Raw genomic sequence first — 17,208 nt, forward strand, 5'->3', positions numbered from 1 at the left:
CCAGGATTTCCAAGAAAGATGATCTTTCTCAGATCATGGACATGCTTAAGGACTTAAAGGGTAAGCAAAATCATAATGAAAGGCCACCATATAGGAACAATAATCAAATAAATTACAATAGGATGAGGTTGCATGACATGCCATATAACACAAATTGGAAAGATGGAAAACCAGTAAAACCAAGTACATACAAAGAAACTCCTGACCCATTAAAGAAAGCCACAAACTTAAATTACAATAGGATGAGGTTGCATGACATGCCATATAACAAAAATTGGAAAGATGGAAAACCAGTAAAACCAAGTACATACAAAGAAACTCCTGACCCATTAAAGAAAGCCACAAACTTTGTAGATGAATATCCATGGTGTAATGTATGTAATCTACCTCATGCTACAGAGCAGTGCATGAATGCCCAGGGCTTGATAGAAGAGGGAGATAACAATGAGGATTATGAACCAACTATGAATACCCTTTCATTTGATCCATATTGGTGAAGGAATGAGGATTTATCTGAAGAAGAAGAAGAAAATTATGATATGCACCAAAGAAGAGAGAATTTGCAATATAGTATATAGCAGGTTTTTTCTGATGATGATGAAGATATCCCTACCTTGAGAAAATTGTTTTAGGAGGAAGCAGTTCCTTTTTTGAGAAATTTGACTGAAGAGGAGAAAGCTTTCACTATTGCAGCTATGGAACAAGTGAAAAGTAATTACCAACTGAGAAATAGGAATGCAAATAATGAGCAGGGCAAGCCAACATGTATTTTTGCCAAGGTCACAAAATCTGGTGGAACCAATAACAATGCAACCAAGGGCAAGGATGTGGGTACCAAGAGAGGGACAAAACCGGAAAACACTAATCAAAATGAAATGCCAAAATTGGTCAAAATAGTGGAGAAAAAATAGATCAGTAAGCCTACTTCAAACTGTGGAAATTTTATGTCTCAAGCATTGTCTCAAGTAAAAGTTTCTATGCCTTTGCTTGAAGTGATGAAATTTCCAGAATATAAGGATGAGACCTTGAAAATCATATCGAATGTTGGTGATACAAACAAAGATGCTTCTAGGTTGAAAGAAGATCCTCCAGTGATTTACTTAGGCATGTCTATCACAAAAAACCTCACACAAGTTGATCCATTCCGTTTGATATTGTTAATTAACAATAAAATGGTCAAGAACTGTATGATAGATTCAGGGGCAACATTGAACATCATGCCTGAATATGTCATGAGAGAGCTCAGGATGCATGTTGACACACCTTATGGTAAGTGTTATGCCATGGACAATAGGTCTGTACTTATGGTGGGTATTATGAAAGATGTAGAGTTCAGTTTTCCAGCTTGCCTAGATACCACATATAAGACATACATCACAGTGGTACAAGTTCTTTCAAACAATGAAATGTTGCTGTCTAGGCAATGGTCAAATTTGGTGGGTGGTCATGTTCAACTCGATCTATCCTATGCTACTATTCTAGTAGAAGGGACAACGGTGAGGATAAATAGAGAACCAAGATCTCCATATCTCATAGAAGAGGTTGATCTTGATGAAGCAACTTTCTTTTTCCATTCTGATATGGACAACTTTCAAGTAAGTATTTATAAACCTTTAGAGATCAATAAAGTTACACAAATAGTTAAACAAAATGAAAACTTAATTTGGAAATTATACTTTGATGGTGCCTGTAGTAAGGAAGGAAATGGAGCAAGAGTTGTACTTATTTCACCTAATGGAATTTTTTTTAAATACTCTTTCTTATTAACTTTTGAATGTACTAATTGTTAGGATTCCCAAAGATATTGAGAGGGGGGGGGGGGTGAATCAGTATCTCACTAGTATAATAATTTTCTTAACTTATAACATGAAAAGCATATTAAAATTGTGTACCGGTAAACCAGAAATAATGCAGCAAATAAGAACAAGAACCACAACATGAAAAGAACACCATAACACAATATTTTAATGAGGAAACCCGGTGTGGGAAAAACCTCAGTGGGATTTGTGACCCACAATATTCACTTACTAGCCAATAAGAGAATATTACTGCTTACAATAGGGACTTGTACATGCAGGAAAGCCAAGTTCCTAGAGCTCATTGCTTAGTTACAAAAGAAGTCACACTGACTTACAAAAATGGATTATACTAATCCAATGTCTTGAACTACTTCAGATCAACATCTGCTATGCTAGATTCAGTACCGGTTTAAGCTCTACAATATACATAAACCCTTATCCAATAATTCACATATTAGGTCTGCTACCTTCTTTTCATACTTCCCATTATTTCATTACACTAAATGATCTACAATGATATCATACATATATGAGTCATATTACAATCTGTCATGTTGGCTTACAAAAGATTTTACAATTAATTACAAAATACATTTATACAAAATTCTTGTCGGCCAGGGTGCCGGTGATCAATCTTTTTGGATGCCAGTGATCTATATGCCGGTGTAGAGTCCGTCGGTGCCGGTGCTTGTGTCTTCTTATCGGTATCACATGATTGTAAGGTTGCCATCAATGACAATACCTTCAATCACCTACAATTTCTCATTGGAGTGTGCATTTGCCAACAATCTCCCCCTTTGGCATTGATGGCAACACTCATGAGAAAAATAAAAAGTTGTCCAGAATGATGTCCAAAAAGAATCTACCAAAATTGACTTACCAAAACTGTGTGCCCAAAAATGTATGCTCCCCCTGAGCTGATGATGTCATGTTTTGATCATTTTTCTCATTGCACTACTCCCCCTTTGACATCAATGACAAAGGTTATCATTCATTGTCAGTGGAGTGTGGTTCCTGCCTAGATTTTTGTAACCAGTGGGTTACAATTTGGAAAATATCTACCAAAATCAAATTTAAGCTATCATTGAATCTTTTTCTATCCTGTAATGCCTCTTGTGTTCTCTAAAATGTACTGGTGAGTATGTGCATTTTCTCTTCCGATGTCTTAAGTCTGGGAACTAGAGCCTCAGAAATTTCTTTTCTCAAAGAAATGAGGTAATCTAGCTTAGGACCAAGTTTACATTTTAAGCTCTTTGCCTTATCCTTTATTTTCTCTTTATCCTTTTCTAACTTCTCAATTTTCTCTTCAAGATCTGCAATTTTCTTTTCTATTTCCAAAAATGAATCCGATGTGCCTATCAGATTGTCAGCAATATTGTTAATCTTAGTTTGTGTTTTGCTGATTTCTAAATCTATGTCCTGTGTCAAGATGTCGGTTTTGCAAGTATCCCTATACATTTTATTAAAATCCAAAATTGTTTGTAATAAGGTTTCTGTTTGTTCCTTATTCTTCTTCACTATTTCCTCAAAGAATTTATCTTTCTCCTTAATCATCATTTCTTTGAATGTGTCTTCATTTATTTGATCAATTGTCAAAATGTTGCCGATGATGAACTTAGACAATGTGTCTAGTTGACCTAAAGAATCTTTATTATCCACAATCCACTTGGGTGCTACCAATTTGAGAATAGGAATTGTGTCATCGATAGCCTTATAGGCTTGTGCATTACATTATGTGAATTTCTTTATTGAGTCGAGTAAGACCTCTGTCACATTTGTAGGCTGGAACTTTGCTATTGATGTACCAGATGTCTACCCAACTATTTTCACAATATCCATGTTGCCGGTTGTAGTGATAACCTTGCTTGTTTCAACCTCTGGTAGGTCACTTTGTGTTTTCATTTCTATTAGCAAAGGCTTAGGCTTTTTAGTTTTAGCTGGTGGCACTGTCTCAGTTTGAACCTATGTCTCAACCTATTCTGGTTTCTCCATCTGTGTCTCAGAAGGTTTCTCTGAGCTCTCAATTGCCTGTTTCTCAGATGTAGTCTCTGTATGCACTTCTGGTTTCTCAGTTTGTACTTTTGCACTGTCCATTTCTGGTTCTCCTGATTATTTTACAATTTTATCTATCGGTTCTTCTAATATTTTATCAGTGGTGTCTTCTGTCAGTTGCTCTGTTTGAGTAGGTTTTTTTATGCCTATGTTTACAGTATCATTGACCTCAACCTCAACATCTATAGCCGGTGGCTCAATAGCCACATATTTCCTTTTATCCTCAATGGTTTCTCTATCAACCACAACATTTACTTCTTGTGTGTCTATATTCATAGTGTAAAAAATTTTGGATTCCAGATTTGTATCCTCTACTGGAGTCTCCATACTCTCAGTAGCCGATTGATTGTCTGTAGTTTCTACAGAAGGAGGTGGGGGTAAGTTTTTAGTTATCTTTAGGCTTGGAGGTCCACCTACCTTGCCTTTCTTCTTATCCTTGTCCTTTTGGTATACCCTGATGGTCTTAGGTCTTAGTAGCTCTTCTTGTTTCTCCTTTTCTACAAAGAATATGTTCCATTGGTCTATAGTTTCTTCTGTTAACTCATTCACTCTCCCTGCCATCAGTGCTACATACTGGTGAGCAGTTGAAAATACTGTCTGGTTGGCCTCATTGATTAATTTCTCTATCTCATCAGGTGAGTTTACTGGATGCACTGCAAGTAATTTTTCAATTTTTATCTTCGTGTCCAACTCAACAATGGCTACCCTTCTAACTTCTAGTCTTCTATACAAATCATTTGGTATTTCATCAACAATTTTCATCAAAAATTTCTTGTAAATATCGAAGTGTAAGATTACACTATTTTCTATGCTTTCTTTGTCATCAGCGGAAAGTGTGTCGTACAGTTTGCTGATGTTTTTCAACTTTCCATCTTCTGTTATTTTACTAAGGAGTTTATCCAGTGGAGCAATATCTTGTTTTACCTTCTTCTTCTTCTTAGGAGTTAACTTCTTAACTGGAGACCTCATTGCCTGTTGTTTTTGTCTTGTTTTTCTAGGTGTGGGTGAGGGTACCGGTGAGGGTTTTATTTTCCTTTCTACCCTTTTGAATAATGCTGGCATGTCATTCTCAAAGGAAGTTGCAACTGGTGAAAGATGAGTTTCCAGTTGAAGTCCTTCCAACTCACTTTCTTTGATACCAATTTGCTTCAATACATCTTCCTTAAGTTCTTTTTCTTGTCTAGTGCCTTTCCTTACTGTTTGTTCAACTTTCTTGACTCTTTTCCTAGATTGAATACCACTTTCTATTGTTTCAGCACTGCTAAAGATTTTCTTAGAGGGTTATTTGGGTGCTTCAAGGAGGGATTTTGCATAAGTTTCAATAATGTTATCACCTGTTTCATATCCCATTTCAGTTACCCATATTGTCCTAGGGACAACTGCCTCCATCCAGATTTCATCCTTTTTAATTACAAAGCATATTTCCTTCTGATATTTATCTACAATTGCTTGTGATAGTCTTATTCTTGTCTTCATTTGAGCCTTCAGTGCTTGAAAGTGTTCATTTATGTTTTTCTCTCTGTTTTCTCCCATGTTGTTTAATAGATCCAATAGTTCCTTTCCTACCGGTATACCAAAGCCAAAATCTTTTCTACCAATACCGGTTACTTGCTTAGTAATGTACAACATTAAACATACAAGAAAATTTCCAAATCTAAAGGTTCTTTTCTTATCTCCTTTGATCTTTTTCAGATTGTCTATCAATTCATCTTTGAGCCATTCACACACATCTATTCTAGCATTATCATTAACCATGTCATATGCACTTTTGATACATAAGCTAGATACTGAGTTTACCCTATTTGCATGTGTAGCTTTGTAGCCTAAGTTCATACTGATAAATCTGGCATCGATGTCCTTCACATCATTTACCCTTAGAGACCTTTTATCAAATGTTGCACCGGTTAGATCTATCACTGTGTCATTTGAGACCCTTTTAGTTCTGCCAGGTCTGCTACTAGTGGAAGGTTACCCTATTACTACTTTAATGACTTCTTTGGTGATCTTATGAATTGAATCCAACCAAAAGAATTCACCATAGACTCTTCTTAGGACTATTCTTATCACATCTTCAGGAAAATTAGGAATGCTAAGAATATCCAGAAAACCTAAGGTTTCTACTACCTTGTGTTCTGGTTTAATATTGCCATTTTCATCACAAATCATAGTTTTATATATGTTCTTGATTTCATCATCTCCTAATTCCTCTATATGAAAGTGTATGTATATTCTAGGATCTTCAACATATACTACAACTTTAGGAATTTGAGAGAATGCACCTATGTTATCATCTTTCTTAGCTATTTTGGGAACAAGCTTGAATACGGGTCTAGGGCACTTACTTGATAACCTCAATTACAGTAGGTTTTTCTATAAATTCAGGAACAGAGGAGGATGCCATGTTTATAAATACCTCAATCTACCTTAGGCATGAGTTCTTTGGATGAACTGCTTTACTTCTTTGTTAAGGATGCCTTCGCTCGAGAATTTTCACGCTCTCAAAGATTTGAATGCTCGGTGAATGAAAAAGAGCCAAAACACTTACTTTATAATGTTCTTTTCTCCAACTATCGCATTTAATGCTTGTCGGTTAAGTCTCAACTTAACTCATCTACTAGTAAAGAAGTAATTCAACTTCTTACCATCAACTGAGGGTATAATAGCATATTTTTCAGTTTGTTGCTAAACCCCCAAAGGATTTTCCTTCAGTTAGATGAAGAGTCTCCTGCCGGTGGAGTGTTACTCTGTTCTACCGGTGGAGGAGTATTCCCATAGACATTCTGATCTAACTTTCTCATCCATTATTTTCAGAATTCTTGCTTTACCTCTTCAACCTTTTCTTTACCCTTTAGGGTAGGACCTTTGTTGTTTGCTGGTGATGCATTACTTCTACAAAATTTAGCAATATGTCCAATCTTGTTACAAGCATAAAAAGTCACATTGTTTTTCTGAATAGCTTTCCCATATCCTATGCCAGTATGTGTTCTACATTGATTAGATAAGTGTCCAAATCTTCCACAAACATAACATTTTACATTCATTCTGCAATTTTCTGAATTATGACCAACTTTGTTGCATTTAGAACATTGACCGGTGGGTGCATTAGTGTTCTGATAATTTCTAGATCTACACTGATTTTCTCTATGACCATACTTGTTACAATTAAAGCATTTCCCATTAAATTTGTAAGCATTAGGTTGTCTTACCAGTTTACTATGATCATGATTGTTTACAATACCAGAGCTTTCACCAACTTCAAAGCCAAGGCCATTTGTATCACCATTAGGTTTCTGATTCTTCAGCATGTCGACAAGTTCTTCTGAACTTTTCTTGAATTTCTCCTTGTTTTGATTTGCAGCAGTTAGTTCATTCTCCAAGATTCCTTTTTGTCTTATGAGTTCAGTTCTATCATTCTATGTGTGCATCAAATCTATCTTCAACATATCATTTTCATGACTAAGTCTTGTGTTTTCATTTTCAACATCATTTAATATTCTAGCCAAATCATCTTCATTCTTCTTTCTATCTTCAATTTCTTTACAAAATCTCATAGTCATATATTGCATCTCATTCTTCCTTGTACAGTTATCTTGTCTCAGTTGGTTCACCAGATCATTAAGAGTTTCCTTTTCATTTTCTTCATTCTGCATCTTTTCACAAAGTTCTCTTCTTTTATTCCTTGCAATAGTGAAATTCTCTTGAATTCCTCGAATAATATCCTGTGCAGCCTTCATATCATCTTCAAGTTTGATATTCTTTACTTTTTTCGCATCATAGTCTGAAAGAGCTATTTCTAATTGCTTTCTCAAATTTTCCATCTCTACCGGTGTCAAGATATTCCTCAAGCTATTAGGCTTTTGAAAATAGAGGACCAGACTCTGATACCAATTGTTAGGATTCCCAAAGATACTGAGAGGGGGGTGAATCAGTATCTGACTGGTATAATAATTTTCTTAACTTATAACATGAAAAGCATATTAAAACTGTGTACTGGTAAACTAGAAATAATGCAACAAATAAGAACAACAACTACAACATGAAAAACACACCATAACACAATATTTTCATGAGGAAACCCGGTGTGGGAAAAACCTCAGTGGGATTTGTGACCCATAATATTCACTTACTGGCCAATAAGAGAATATTACTACTTACAATAGGGGCCTGCACATGCAGGACGGCCAAGTGCCTAGAGCTCACTGCTCAATTACAAAAGAAGTCACACTGACTTACAAAAATGGATTACACTAGTCCAGTGTCTTGTACTGCTTCAGATCAGCATTTGCTATGCTAGATTCAGTACCGGTTTAAGCTCTGCAATATACATAAACCCTTATCCAATAATTTGCATATTAGGTCTGCTACCTTCTTTTCATATTTTACATTATTTCATTACACTAAATGATCTACAATGATCTCATACATATATGAGTCATATTACAATCCGCCATGTCGGCTTACAAAAGATTTTACAATTAATTACAAAATACATTTATACAAAATTCCTATTGGCCAGGGTGTCAGTGATCAATCTTTTTGAGTGCCGGTGATCTGTATGTTGGTGTATAGTTTGTCGGTGCGGATGCCTGTGTCTGCCTGCTGGTATCACATGATTGTAAGGTTGCCGTCAATGACAATACCTTCAATCACCTACAATTTCTCATTGGAGTGTGCATTTGCCAACACTAATAATGTTGCCAAATGTGAGGCCCTCTTATTAGGACTTAAACTAGCGAATAAACATGGTATTAAATTACTAATGGTTTATGGTGATTCAAAATTAGCCATTTCACAAGTTAGAGGCAAATTTGCTGCAAAAAATGAAAAATTAAGAAACTACAGGAACGAAGTTTGGGATTGCATTGAATTATTTGATGCTTTCTCCATCAATTGGATTGAAAGATCAAATAATATTTGGGTAGACTTCATGGCTAACTTGGCTATCAAGCACAATGACATCCCTTTGGATGACATTACGCAAGTGGAAATCAAGACCAGACTATCAATGCCTGATAATGTAAAAAGTTGGCAAGTTTTTGATGATGACAGGGATTTACTAAAATTCTTATTTTGTGAAGATCAGTATGAGAACCAGCAGATTGATTGGAATGGACTTATGGAGGATAAGGATGACAAAGCAACTATACTTGGGCAAGAAGTATTGCAGCTAAAAACTAATAAAATCCCAAAAGGATTGATAGAGATTGAAAGAATGTTTGATGATAAAGATGTAATGAATTTCAGGCCTAATTCAGGAGGATGTGAGGAAGTTGAAAAGGTAAACATGGGAAGTGAAAGAAACCCAAGAGAAGTATATATTGGAAAGAAGCTCACACCAAAAATCAGAACATAATTGATTAATTTACTGAGGAAGTATAGGCACGTTTTCACTTGGTCATATGATGACCTTAAAGCATACAAGGAAGATTTGTTTCAGCATGAGATACCTTTGAAGCTTGATGTGAAACCTTTTAGACAAAAGTAAAGGCCTATAAACCCTACCTTGGCTCCTAAGATGAAGGAGGAGTTAATGAAAATGAGAAATGCGGGGATTATTGAACCTATAAGGCACTCAACATGGGTGTTGAATTTAGTACTAGTAAAAAAGAAAAATGGTGATATTAGGTTATGTGTAGATTTCATAAATCTAAATGTTTCATCGTTGAAAGATAACTATGCTTTGCCTAACATGATAGCTCTATTGCAGAAAGTCATAGGGAATGAATTGTTATCTATGATGGATGGCTTCTCAAGCTATAATCAAGTCAAAGTTAGGGAGGCAGAAAAGTTCAAAACTGCTTTCACTACACCTTGGGGTACCTATGTTTATGCTAGGATGCCTTTTGGACTGACAAATGAAGGAGCTACATTCTAGAGGGCTATGGACATGGCCTTTGAGGGTATGATTGATTGTATCTTGGCAGTATATCAGGATGATATGGCTACTTATTCTAAAAAGGCAGAAAATCATTGTGATGATCTAGGAAAGATTTTTATTAGAGCACTAGAATATGGCATATCTTTGAATCTTAAAAATGTCATTTCGGGGTTACTGAAGGAAAATTGTTAGGTCATATTGTCTCAAAAGATGGAGTTAGAATTGATCCAAAAATGATTGCTGCTATTGATAAATTCAAATCCTTAAAAATGTTAAAGCAATCCAATCTTTCTTTGGTCAAATCAACTTTGTGAGAAGGTTTGTTTCAAATTTCTCTGAAATCATAAAGCCTATTACTAAAATGTTGAAAAAGGGTGCTGAAATAAAATGGACTAATGAATCTCTTGAAGCCTTTGTAAATATCAAAAGAACCATCAAGGAATCCCCTATTTTAAAATCACTTGATTTCTCTAATTCTTTTCAAGTATTTTCATTTTCCTCATTCCATACTATTGTTGTTGTCATGTTACAAAAAAATGATGAGGGTCATGAACAGCCAGTGGCATTTTTTAGCAAAACATTGCAAGCATTAGAATTGAATTATGATTTGAATGAAAAACAAGCTTATGCTCTTGTGAAAGATGTGATATCTTTTAGACCCTATCTAGTTGGTGCCACTGTTATTGCCTATGTACCAAATGTTGTTGTTAAAGACATCTTCAGACAATTGGAGACTACTGGAAGAAGATGCAGATGGATAAACCAGATCCAACAATTCAATATTGATCTACAAATCACAAAGTTGGTAGGAGGTCAAGCTCTAGCAAAGTTGATGGCAGAATCCAATCTTGAAGCAGCACAAGTAAAACAGGTAGAGTTGGAGGATGTACATATTAGCATTGAGAGGTGTCCCTGGTATGCAAATATTGTATATTACCTGAAATACATGAAATGTCCGGATAACTTAAATGATAGTCAGAAGAGAACTTTAAAGCTTCAAACATCTAGGTATGTATTACTTAATGGAGACCTCTATTGGAAAAATAGAGATGGTGTTCTTCTATTATGTCTAGATGAGTGTCAAGCGTCTGTTGTTTTAAAAGATTTACATGAAGGTGTATGTGGAGGCCACTTCTCAGCTAAGACCACTACTCATAAAATTATTAATACCAACTATTACTGGCCTCAAGTTTTCAAGGATTGCCATACTTATATCAGGAAATGTGAGGCTTGTCAAAAGTTTTTCAGGGAAGCTTAAATATAATGGAGCCATTCCTCTCAGACCCATGCATACAAAGGAACCATTATAGATGTGGGGTATTAACTTCATAGGTGAGATAGAAAAAAAATCTAGTGGTGGGAATAAATGGATTTTGGTGGCTACTGATTATTTTACTAAGTGGGTTGAAGCCATTCCCACAAGACAAGATACCAACAAAGTTGTGATAAAGTTTCTTTTGGAAAATATTTTGACTAGATTTCGGGTGCCTTGGAAGATTGTGGTAGATAATGGGATGTGTTTTAAAATCAAATAAGTTTTTTGATTTCTATGAAAATTATGGCATCACTTTGTCATATTCATCACCTTATCATCCCCAAGGAAATGGACAGGTAGAATTGAACAATAAAAACTTGTTGAAAATTATCAAAAGGATGTTGGGTAATAATAAAAGAGCATGGGATTTGAAATTGACATTAACAGTATGGGCTAACAGAGTGACAGTTAAGAAGTCCATAGGATTCGCTCCATATGAGCTTGTATATGGAAAAGAAGCACGATTACCCTTGAATAATCTGCTCCCAGTTTATAAATTTGTTGCGGAAGAATTTTCAGAAGAAGTAAACTTTATGGGAGACAGATTGATGGCATTGGCTAAGTTGGATGAATGTAGAAGAGAAGCTCAGGAAAGAAACCTACAAAGACAACAAATGGTAAAGGCTTTACATTATAGGAAAGCATGTGATAGGTCATTTGAAGAAGGGGAATGGGTGTTAAAATGGAATGCCAAAGATCAAGATAAAGGGAAGCATGGCAAGTTTGATGCACTTTGGCTAGGACCTTTTATCATTTCAGAAAAAGGTGGAGAAAAATCTTATTACTTGAAGGATATTGATGGTTAGGTGCAGAAGTTCCCAGTTCATGCTCAGTATCTTAAGCATTTTTTCTATTGATGAGCAGGAAGTATTTTTGTATCATAATATTTAAATTTCTTTTTGCTTTCAATTTTCAATTTTCATTTTTGGTCTACTTTCCAGAGATAACTAGGATCTTGCTATGTCCTTGAAGAGAACATACATCCCCAAAAAGACCCACTGTTAGCACATATTTTTACAAAATATTTTGTGCTATATGGAGGCCTTTTCTTTTATCATATGAGTATTTATTGCTGGTTTGCATGTGCATGAACCTTATTAGCATGAGTAAAGTTCTCTAAGGATCAACTGTTTCAGGAATGTCAAGGTATCACTTGGGCACACTAAGGGCATGCACTAAGTATAGATTGCACAAGAAATCCAGTATGGAAGCATTTAGCAGTGGAGAAGTCATTATGGTATAATCTAAGATTGTTTTCTAGCATGTATCAAACCATGTAGGATAGTTGGGATCACTAATATTCAAGGTGGATGGCTCATTTATTCAAAATTGCAAAATTTCAATTATCGGCATAAGTAGTCTCGATGAAACAACAAAAGAAGGATTATCAACATGATATATACCAATAAATCAGAGGGAAGATTCATTAAGGTACTTAAGTAAATATTCAACACGTTGCGTGCTCTTGGAAAATCATACCATCGGGATAGCTTGTTCTGATGAGGTCGAAGGTGGGTATTTTCTATCGGCATATATCGGCTTATCGGAAATAATGAAAAAACTCTATCCTGATACTCGATGACTAAAGGGAAGTAAAGGCGGGTCCATCGGAGAAAAATACAATATCGGGATAGTGCAAAAATAGTTAGGATGATCCCTAATGACATGGAGAATCAGGAGGCGGAACTATCAGTATTACCTATACTAATAAAATAGACTCGGAGGTATAAAGCATAAAAGTGCATTGGAGAATCATCAGGAATATTGGTGTAAATTATACCGATAAAGTAAACATTAAGTGAGGACTCATTGGGTCATTGAAAGAAGAACTTTTATGCTATGCCGAATCCCGATAGGACTGTTAAGGCAGATGGTGAGTTGCAAGGAATTCTTCGGGGTGAGTTATGTCGATAACATGGGGGGCCTAGTCAAAATGCGGATTGGTATATTAAGATCATCGGACCATCAGAGGGACATAAAATGAACTATGCCGATACTCGATGGGTTAAGTAAAAGAAAATTGAAGGCGAATAAATCAGGGAGAGTTATTTCGATGGAGCGTGAAAACAAAAAGAAAAGACGAAATTGAAGGAGTGCCCATCAAGATAAAGTGAACCATTAGGATAGGAGAAAAATTCCTATCCCAAGACTCGATAAGTCAGTTGGTATAGCTTGTGCCGATTAGAAGGTAAGAAGCAGTAAAGTCATAACAAACGACACCAAACAATTGAATCATCGGGAAAAGTCTCGTCGATTAAGCATTGAAGGTCTTGATGTGAAAAACTGACAAAATGGCTTCCATTAAATGCATCCATTGAGTAGGTCCGATGCCACACGAAGAATATCCATCAAGATTGTAGTAATTAAGTACAAGATTGGACTCCTTGGGGATATATAGCTAGTGTTGCATAACAACATTTTGCACAAAGTTATTGTAGAAAGTTATCAAGTGTTCATTACAGAAATATTTTGAGTTGCTGAGCATAGAGAAGAAGACTTGGTAGAGATGGAAGGGTCAAGCTCAAAAGGGAAGTGAAAGGTCGTTGAAATATCCAGTAGTCCATCAAAAAAATCAAAGGGTGAAGTCAGTGAGGCTCGAAGGAAATTAAATCAAGACATGATAGATCAAATGGACTCTCCAGGAGCTAGGTCACATAGAGCTAAGGTAAATTTTCCTATTCGTGACCAGTTGGAAGACAGATATAGAGAAATTGGACATGTACTCACAACAGTGCGAGGGCACAAGCTGTTTCTTTTTCATTACCTTTGTAGGAATGAGCCTATGCCAATTTACAACCCATGGAGTACCAATTTAGGTAAACTTGTGGTACCTAATGTGTTTCTAAATATTGATTTATTGAAGCTCCTGGTAAGAAATTATGATACAAACAAGCGATGCATTTTGTTGCTCGACAGGACTGCTTTAGTTCACTTTGTAGTAGCCACAGTTCAGGAAGTTTTTGTAGTAGATCTGGAGGCGAATGTGCCCTTATTATTTGTGGATTTGGAAGAGGAATACATAAAAATGGATACTACATACCAGGGTTGGAACCTTGCTATCTACAAACCAGAGAAGGGGAGGCTAATAGAGGAAGATGGTCCTCCTTATGATATATGACTATTTTCAATAATTGTTTACAGTATACATATATGGCATGTGGTCAAGTTGGAGGAGTTGAAGCTCCTGATGTGGCAAACATAGGACTGTTGGTTTTAGTAGTAGATATTTAGAGACATGAGCCTAGAGCTTTTGATTTTTCTTCATACCTGGTGGATAGACTTCATGAACTTGAAAGAAAATCCAGAAAAGCATTTCAAACATTATTCACTGTTAATGCATATTATTTTATTTTATTTTATGGGAGATTTAGAGGGTTATGGTCAAAAGGTTTGAATGTATGTACAGTTGGGAAGAATGGACATGATCAACCAGTGCAGTTATGGGTTTCTCTTTGGAATTACAGATATGTAAATTCTCTTTACCTCAAATTTGAATAATTCTTTGTTAAGCCGAATTTCTTGCTCTTTGGTGAGCCTCTACAGGGATCATTTTCTGAGGATGTAAAGAAGTTTCTTAGGTCTCATGAGCATAAAAATCTGAAGGTTAATAACAATTAGGGTGATTGGTACTCATGCCAAAACTTCACTTTTTTCGTTGCTATGGATTTGAAGGTTACCCCTATGTGCCATCGAAGCCTGCACTGGACATGATTGCTTTTTGGAAATTGTAAGGAATTAAGTGTTTTTTTAATGCCAAACATTTTGGAGGTGCACACAAGCAAGACTTCCTCCCTGGCACACTTCATTTCTTAGATTTTAAAATTGTATCTACTAGAGCATATGAGGTTATTGATAGGAAGTTGGTGGATGTGTACAACTTGTTCCAAGACACATCTAGAACACATTATGATCCTGAGGGCTACATCCACACAAGCAGGAAGAGACAAGAGTTGGGAGATTACTTTCATCAGGAGGATGAGTTTGAAGATATGTATAAAAATAAGGAAGTAGAGGAGCTTGCAGAGGTTATGGAGACCTTGGAGAAGGAACTAGAGATGAGAAGACAAAGAATAGAAAACATGGAGGGAGACCTATCTCAAAGTGATTCAGGGGAGAACGAGGTAGTTTCCAAGCTCCATGCACCTGGGAAAGAGAAGGAACCAGAAGCACAAGATAAGATCCTCATTGTGGTAAATCCAAAAACATATGAAAGGATGACATAGCACACTTCATTTATTTTAGATGATCAATTCATCAAGTCTAAAGAGTTTAAATCCTTCTTATACCACTTCAAAGGGAAGAAGCTGAGGGAAACAATGCCAAATATCACACCAGAGAATGAGGAGGAAATGTTGCAAAAGCTTAAAGCTGATATTGATGTAGAAATGGAGACAATGATCCCTCAAAGAGGAAGGTAGTTGCTAGTGGAAGTAGGTATTATTCTTTTCCCAGGATGGGATTTGAGTGCATCATTCATTTTTGATAGTTTATTACATGCATACAATAAGAACTTCAAGTTGAATGTCCAAAGGGTTAAAGATATATTCATTGGATCGAGGTATGATCTGGCTGAACAAGAAATGTTGTTATGGGCATTGTACCCCCCAAATAAAAGGCTAAAAATCATAGATGTGGATAAATATTTTGGTCAAATGATGACCCCGAAAGTTGGAGAGGTAGATCCTATGGTCACTGCTTACATAGGTATTAATATCTAAAAATTCAATAAAGCTTAGATGAAACACGAGATAGCGAAGAAAAATAAATATAAGGCTTTATATGAGGAAACTCTTAAGAGGAGTGGGCATCTAATCCCTCAAATTACTGATTCAGGAGGCCACTGGAAGAAGAAATTTGAAAACTATCTTATGAGCACACTAAGTTGAAGAGGGAGATGAAGAGCATCAGGGCTGATATTGCTTGTGTATTGATGAGTAAAAGATATGATAACATGGAGAAGGCATTGAATGAATTTTGGGATTTATATTGGCGGAACATGGATAATATGGTGTCTAATACCAGAATTCAAGATAGACTCAACATGTTGTTACAAGATGAATCGACTAGGGAAAAGGTAAAGAAGAAGGTTCAAGGTTTTCTTGTCACACATGATGAATTTACAAAGGAATTGAAATCTGAATTTGATGAGTACCAACAAATTGTTCAGCATGGGGTTCCCAGTTTGGTAGATGATGCAGGTGTAATCAAGGATAATACCGTATGGCTTTTTGAGTGTAAGTCTTTGCTTAGTGCAACCCAAGCCATTGCCAAAATAAATATTTTTGATATGGATGACACAGATGATCAGTTGGAGAAATTTTACGTGATAGATAATGCAACCAAGGATGTAGTATTCAATGCTACAACCTACAAAGATGCGGGCTATTTGTGGCACATTCAGAAGTGCAGACAGTGGTTGGATTGAAAATCTTAAGTCATTGTTTAGTTTTGTGTTTATAGTGCAATTGATGTTTTAGTTAGGCTATTTAGTTGTTGTTCAGTTAGTTGTTTAGGATAATGAAAGGGTATGTCTTTTCATTCGTATCTCTTAGCATGTGTATTTATAATGAGTCATTTTGTATGTAATGGCATCTAGGATTCAAAAAAAACATACTACTTGGAAGGACTGCAAGTTATATGTATTAGGGAAGTCTATAGAATGAAGAAGTATCTTTTTTTTTGCAAACAAACTATAATGGAGTATTTTCAAGTGCAACTTATGTATGTAATCATCTCCTAAGGATTAATATATAAAGGTTCATTGTTTCTTTTTCTAAGTATTGTGCAGACTTCTATGTTGATGAGTTATCTTTGTCCTCTTGATAAATGTGTCATATGATTTTCTATGATGTGTCATCACATGTTGTTACATTAAATGTGAGATTGTGTTTTTCATTGTTGTGTAACACATACTGAAACCTTCATAGTTGATGATTAATATTGTCTCAGGAGTTGATAAGATTTTATGTCCACAAAGTGTCATAAATACCCCTAGATAGAGGCACTGGTCTATTATTTATCTTTTAAGGTTCTGGTTGGCCATGCATTTAAGGTCCTTGATAGAGAAACATTCTTCCCAAATTCTATATGAACTGATCTTCACATATTTCTTTTAAGTCCTAAAAGCATTCTTATTCTCAATATACTATCATAATCATTTTCAT

At 35.7% G+C, this 17,208-nt stretch overlaps 1 protein-coding gene across 1 annotated transcript in view; it reads left to right on the plus strand.

The window, feature by feature from the left end:
• Positions 1-15,267, plus strand: part of LOC131876596 (uncharacterized) — a 41,426-nt gene extending 26,159 nt beyond the window's left edge. The window contains exon 4 of the mRNA XM_059222035.1: positions 14,880-15,267. Within this exon, the coding sequence (XP_059078018.1) occupies positions 14,880-15,267 (388 nt within the window). The remainder of the gene's footprint in view (positions 1-14,879) is intronic.
• Positions 15,268-17,208: the final 1,941 nt, after the last annotated feature.

The sequence above is a fragment of the Cryptomeria japonica genome, chromosome 6, assembly GCF_030272615.1.
Source record: "Cryptomeria japonica chromosome 6, Sugi_1.0, whole genome shotgun sequence".
Taxonomy (NCBI): Eukaryota; Viridiplantae; Streptophyta; class Pinopsida; order Cupressales; family Cupressaceae; genus Cryptomeria; species Cryptomeria japonica.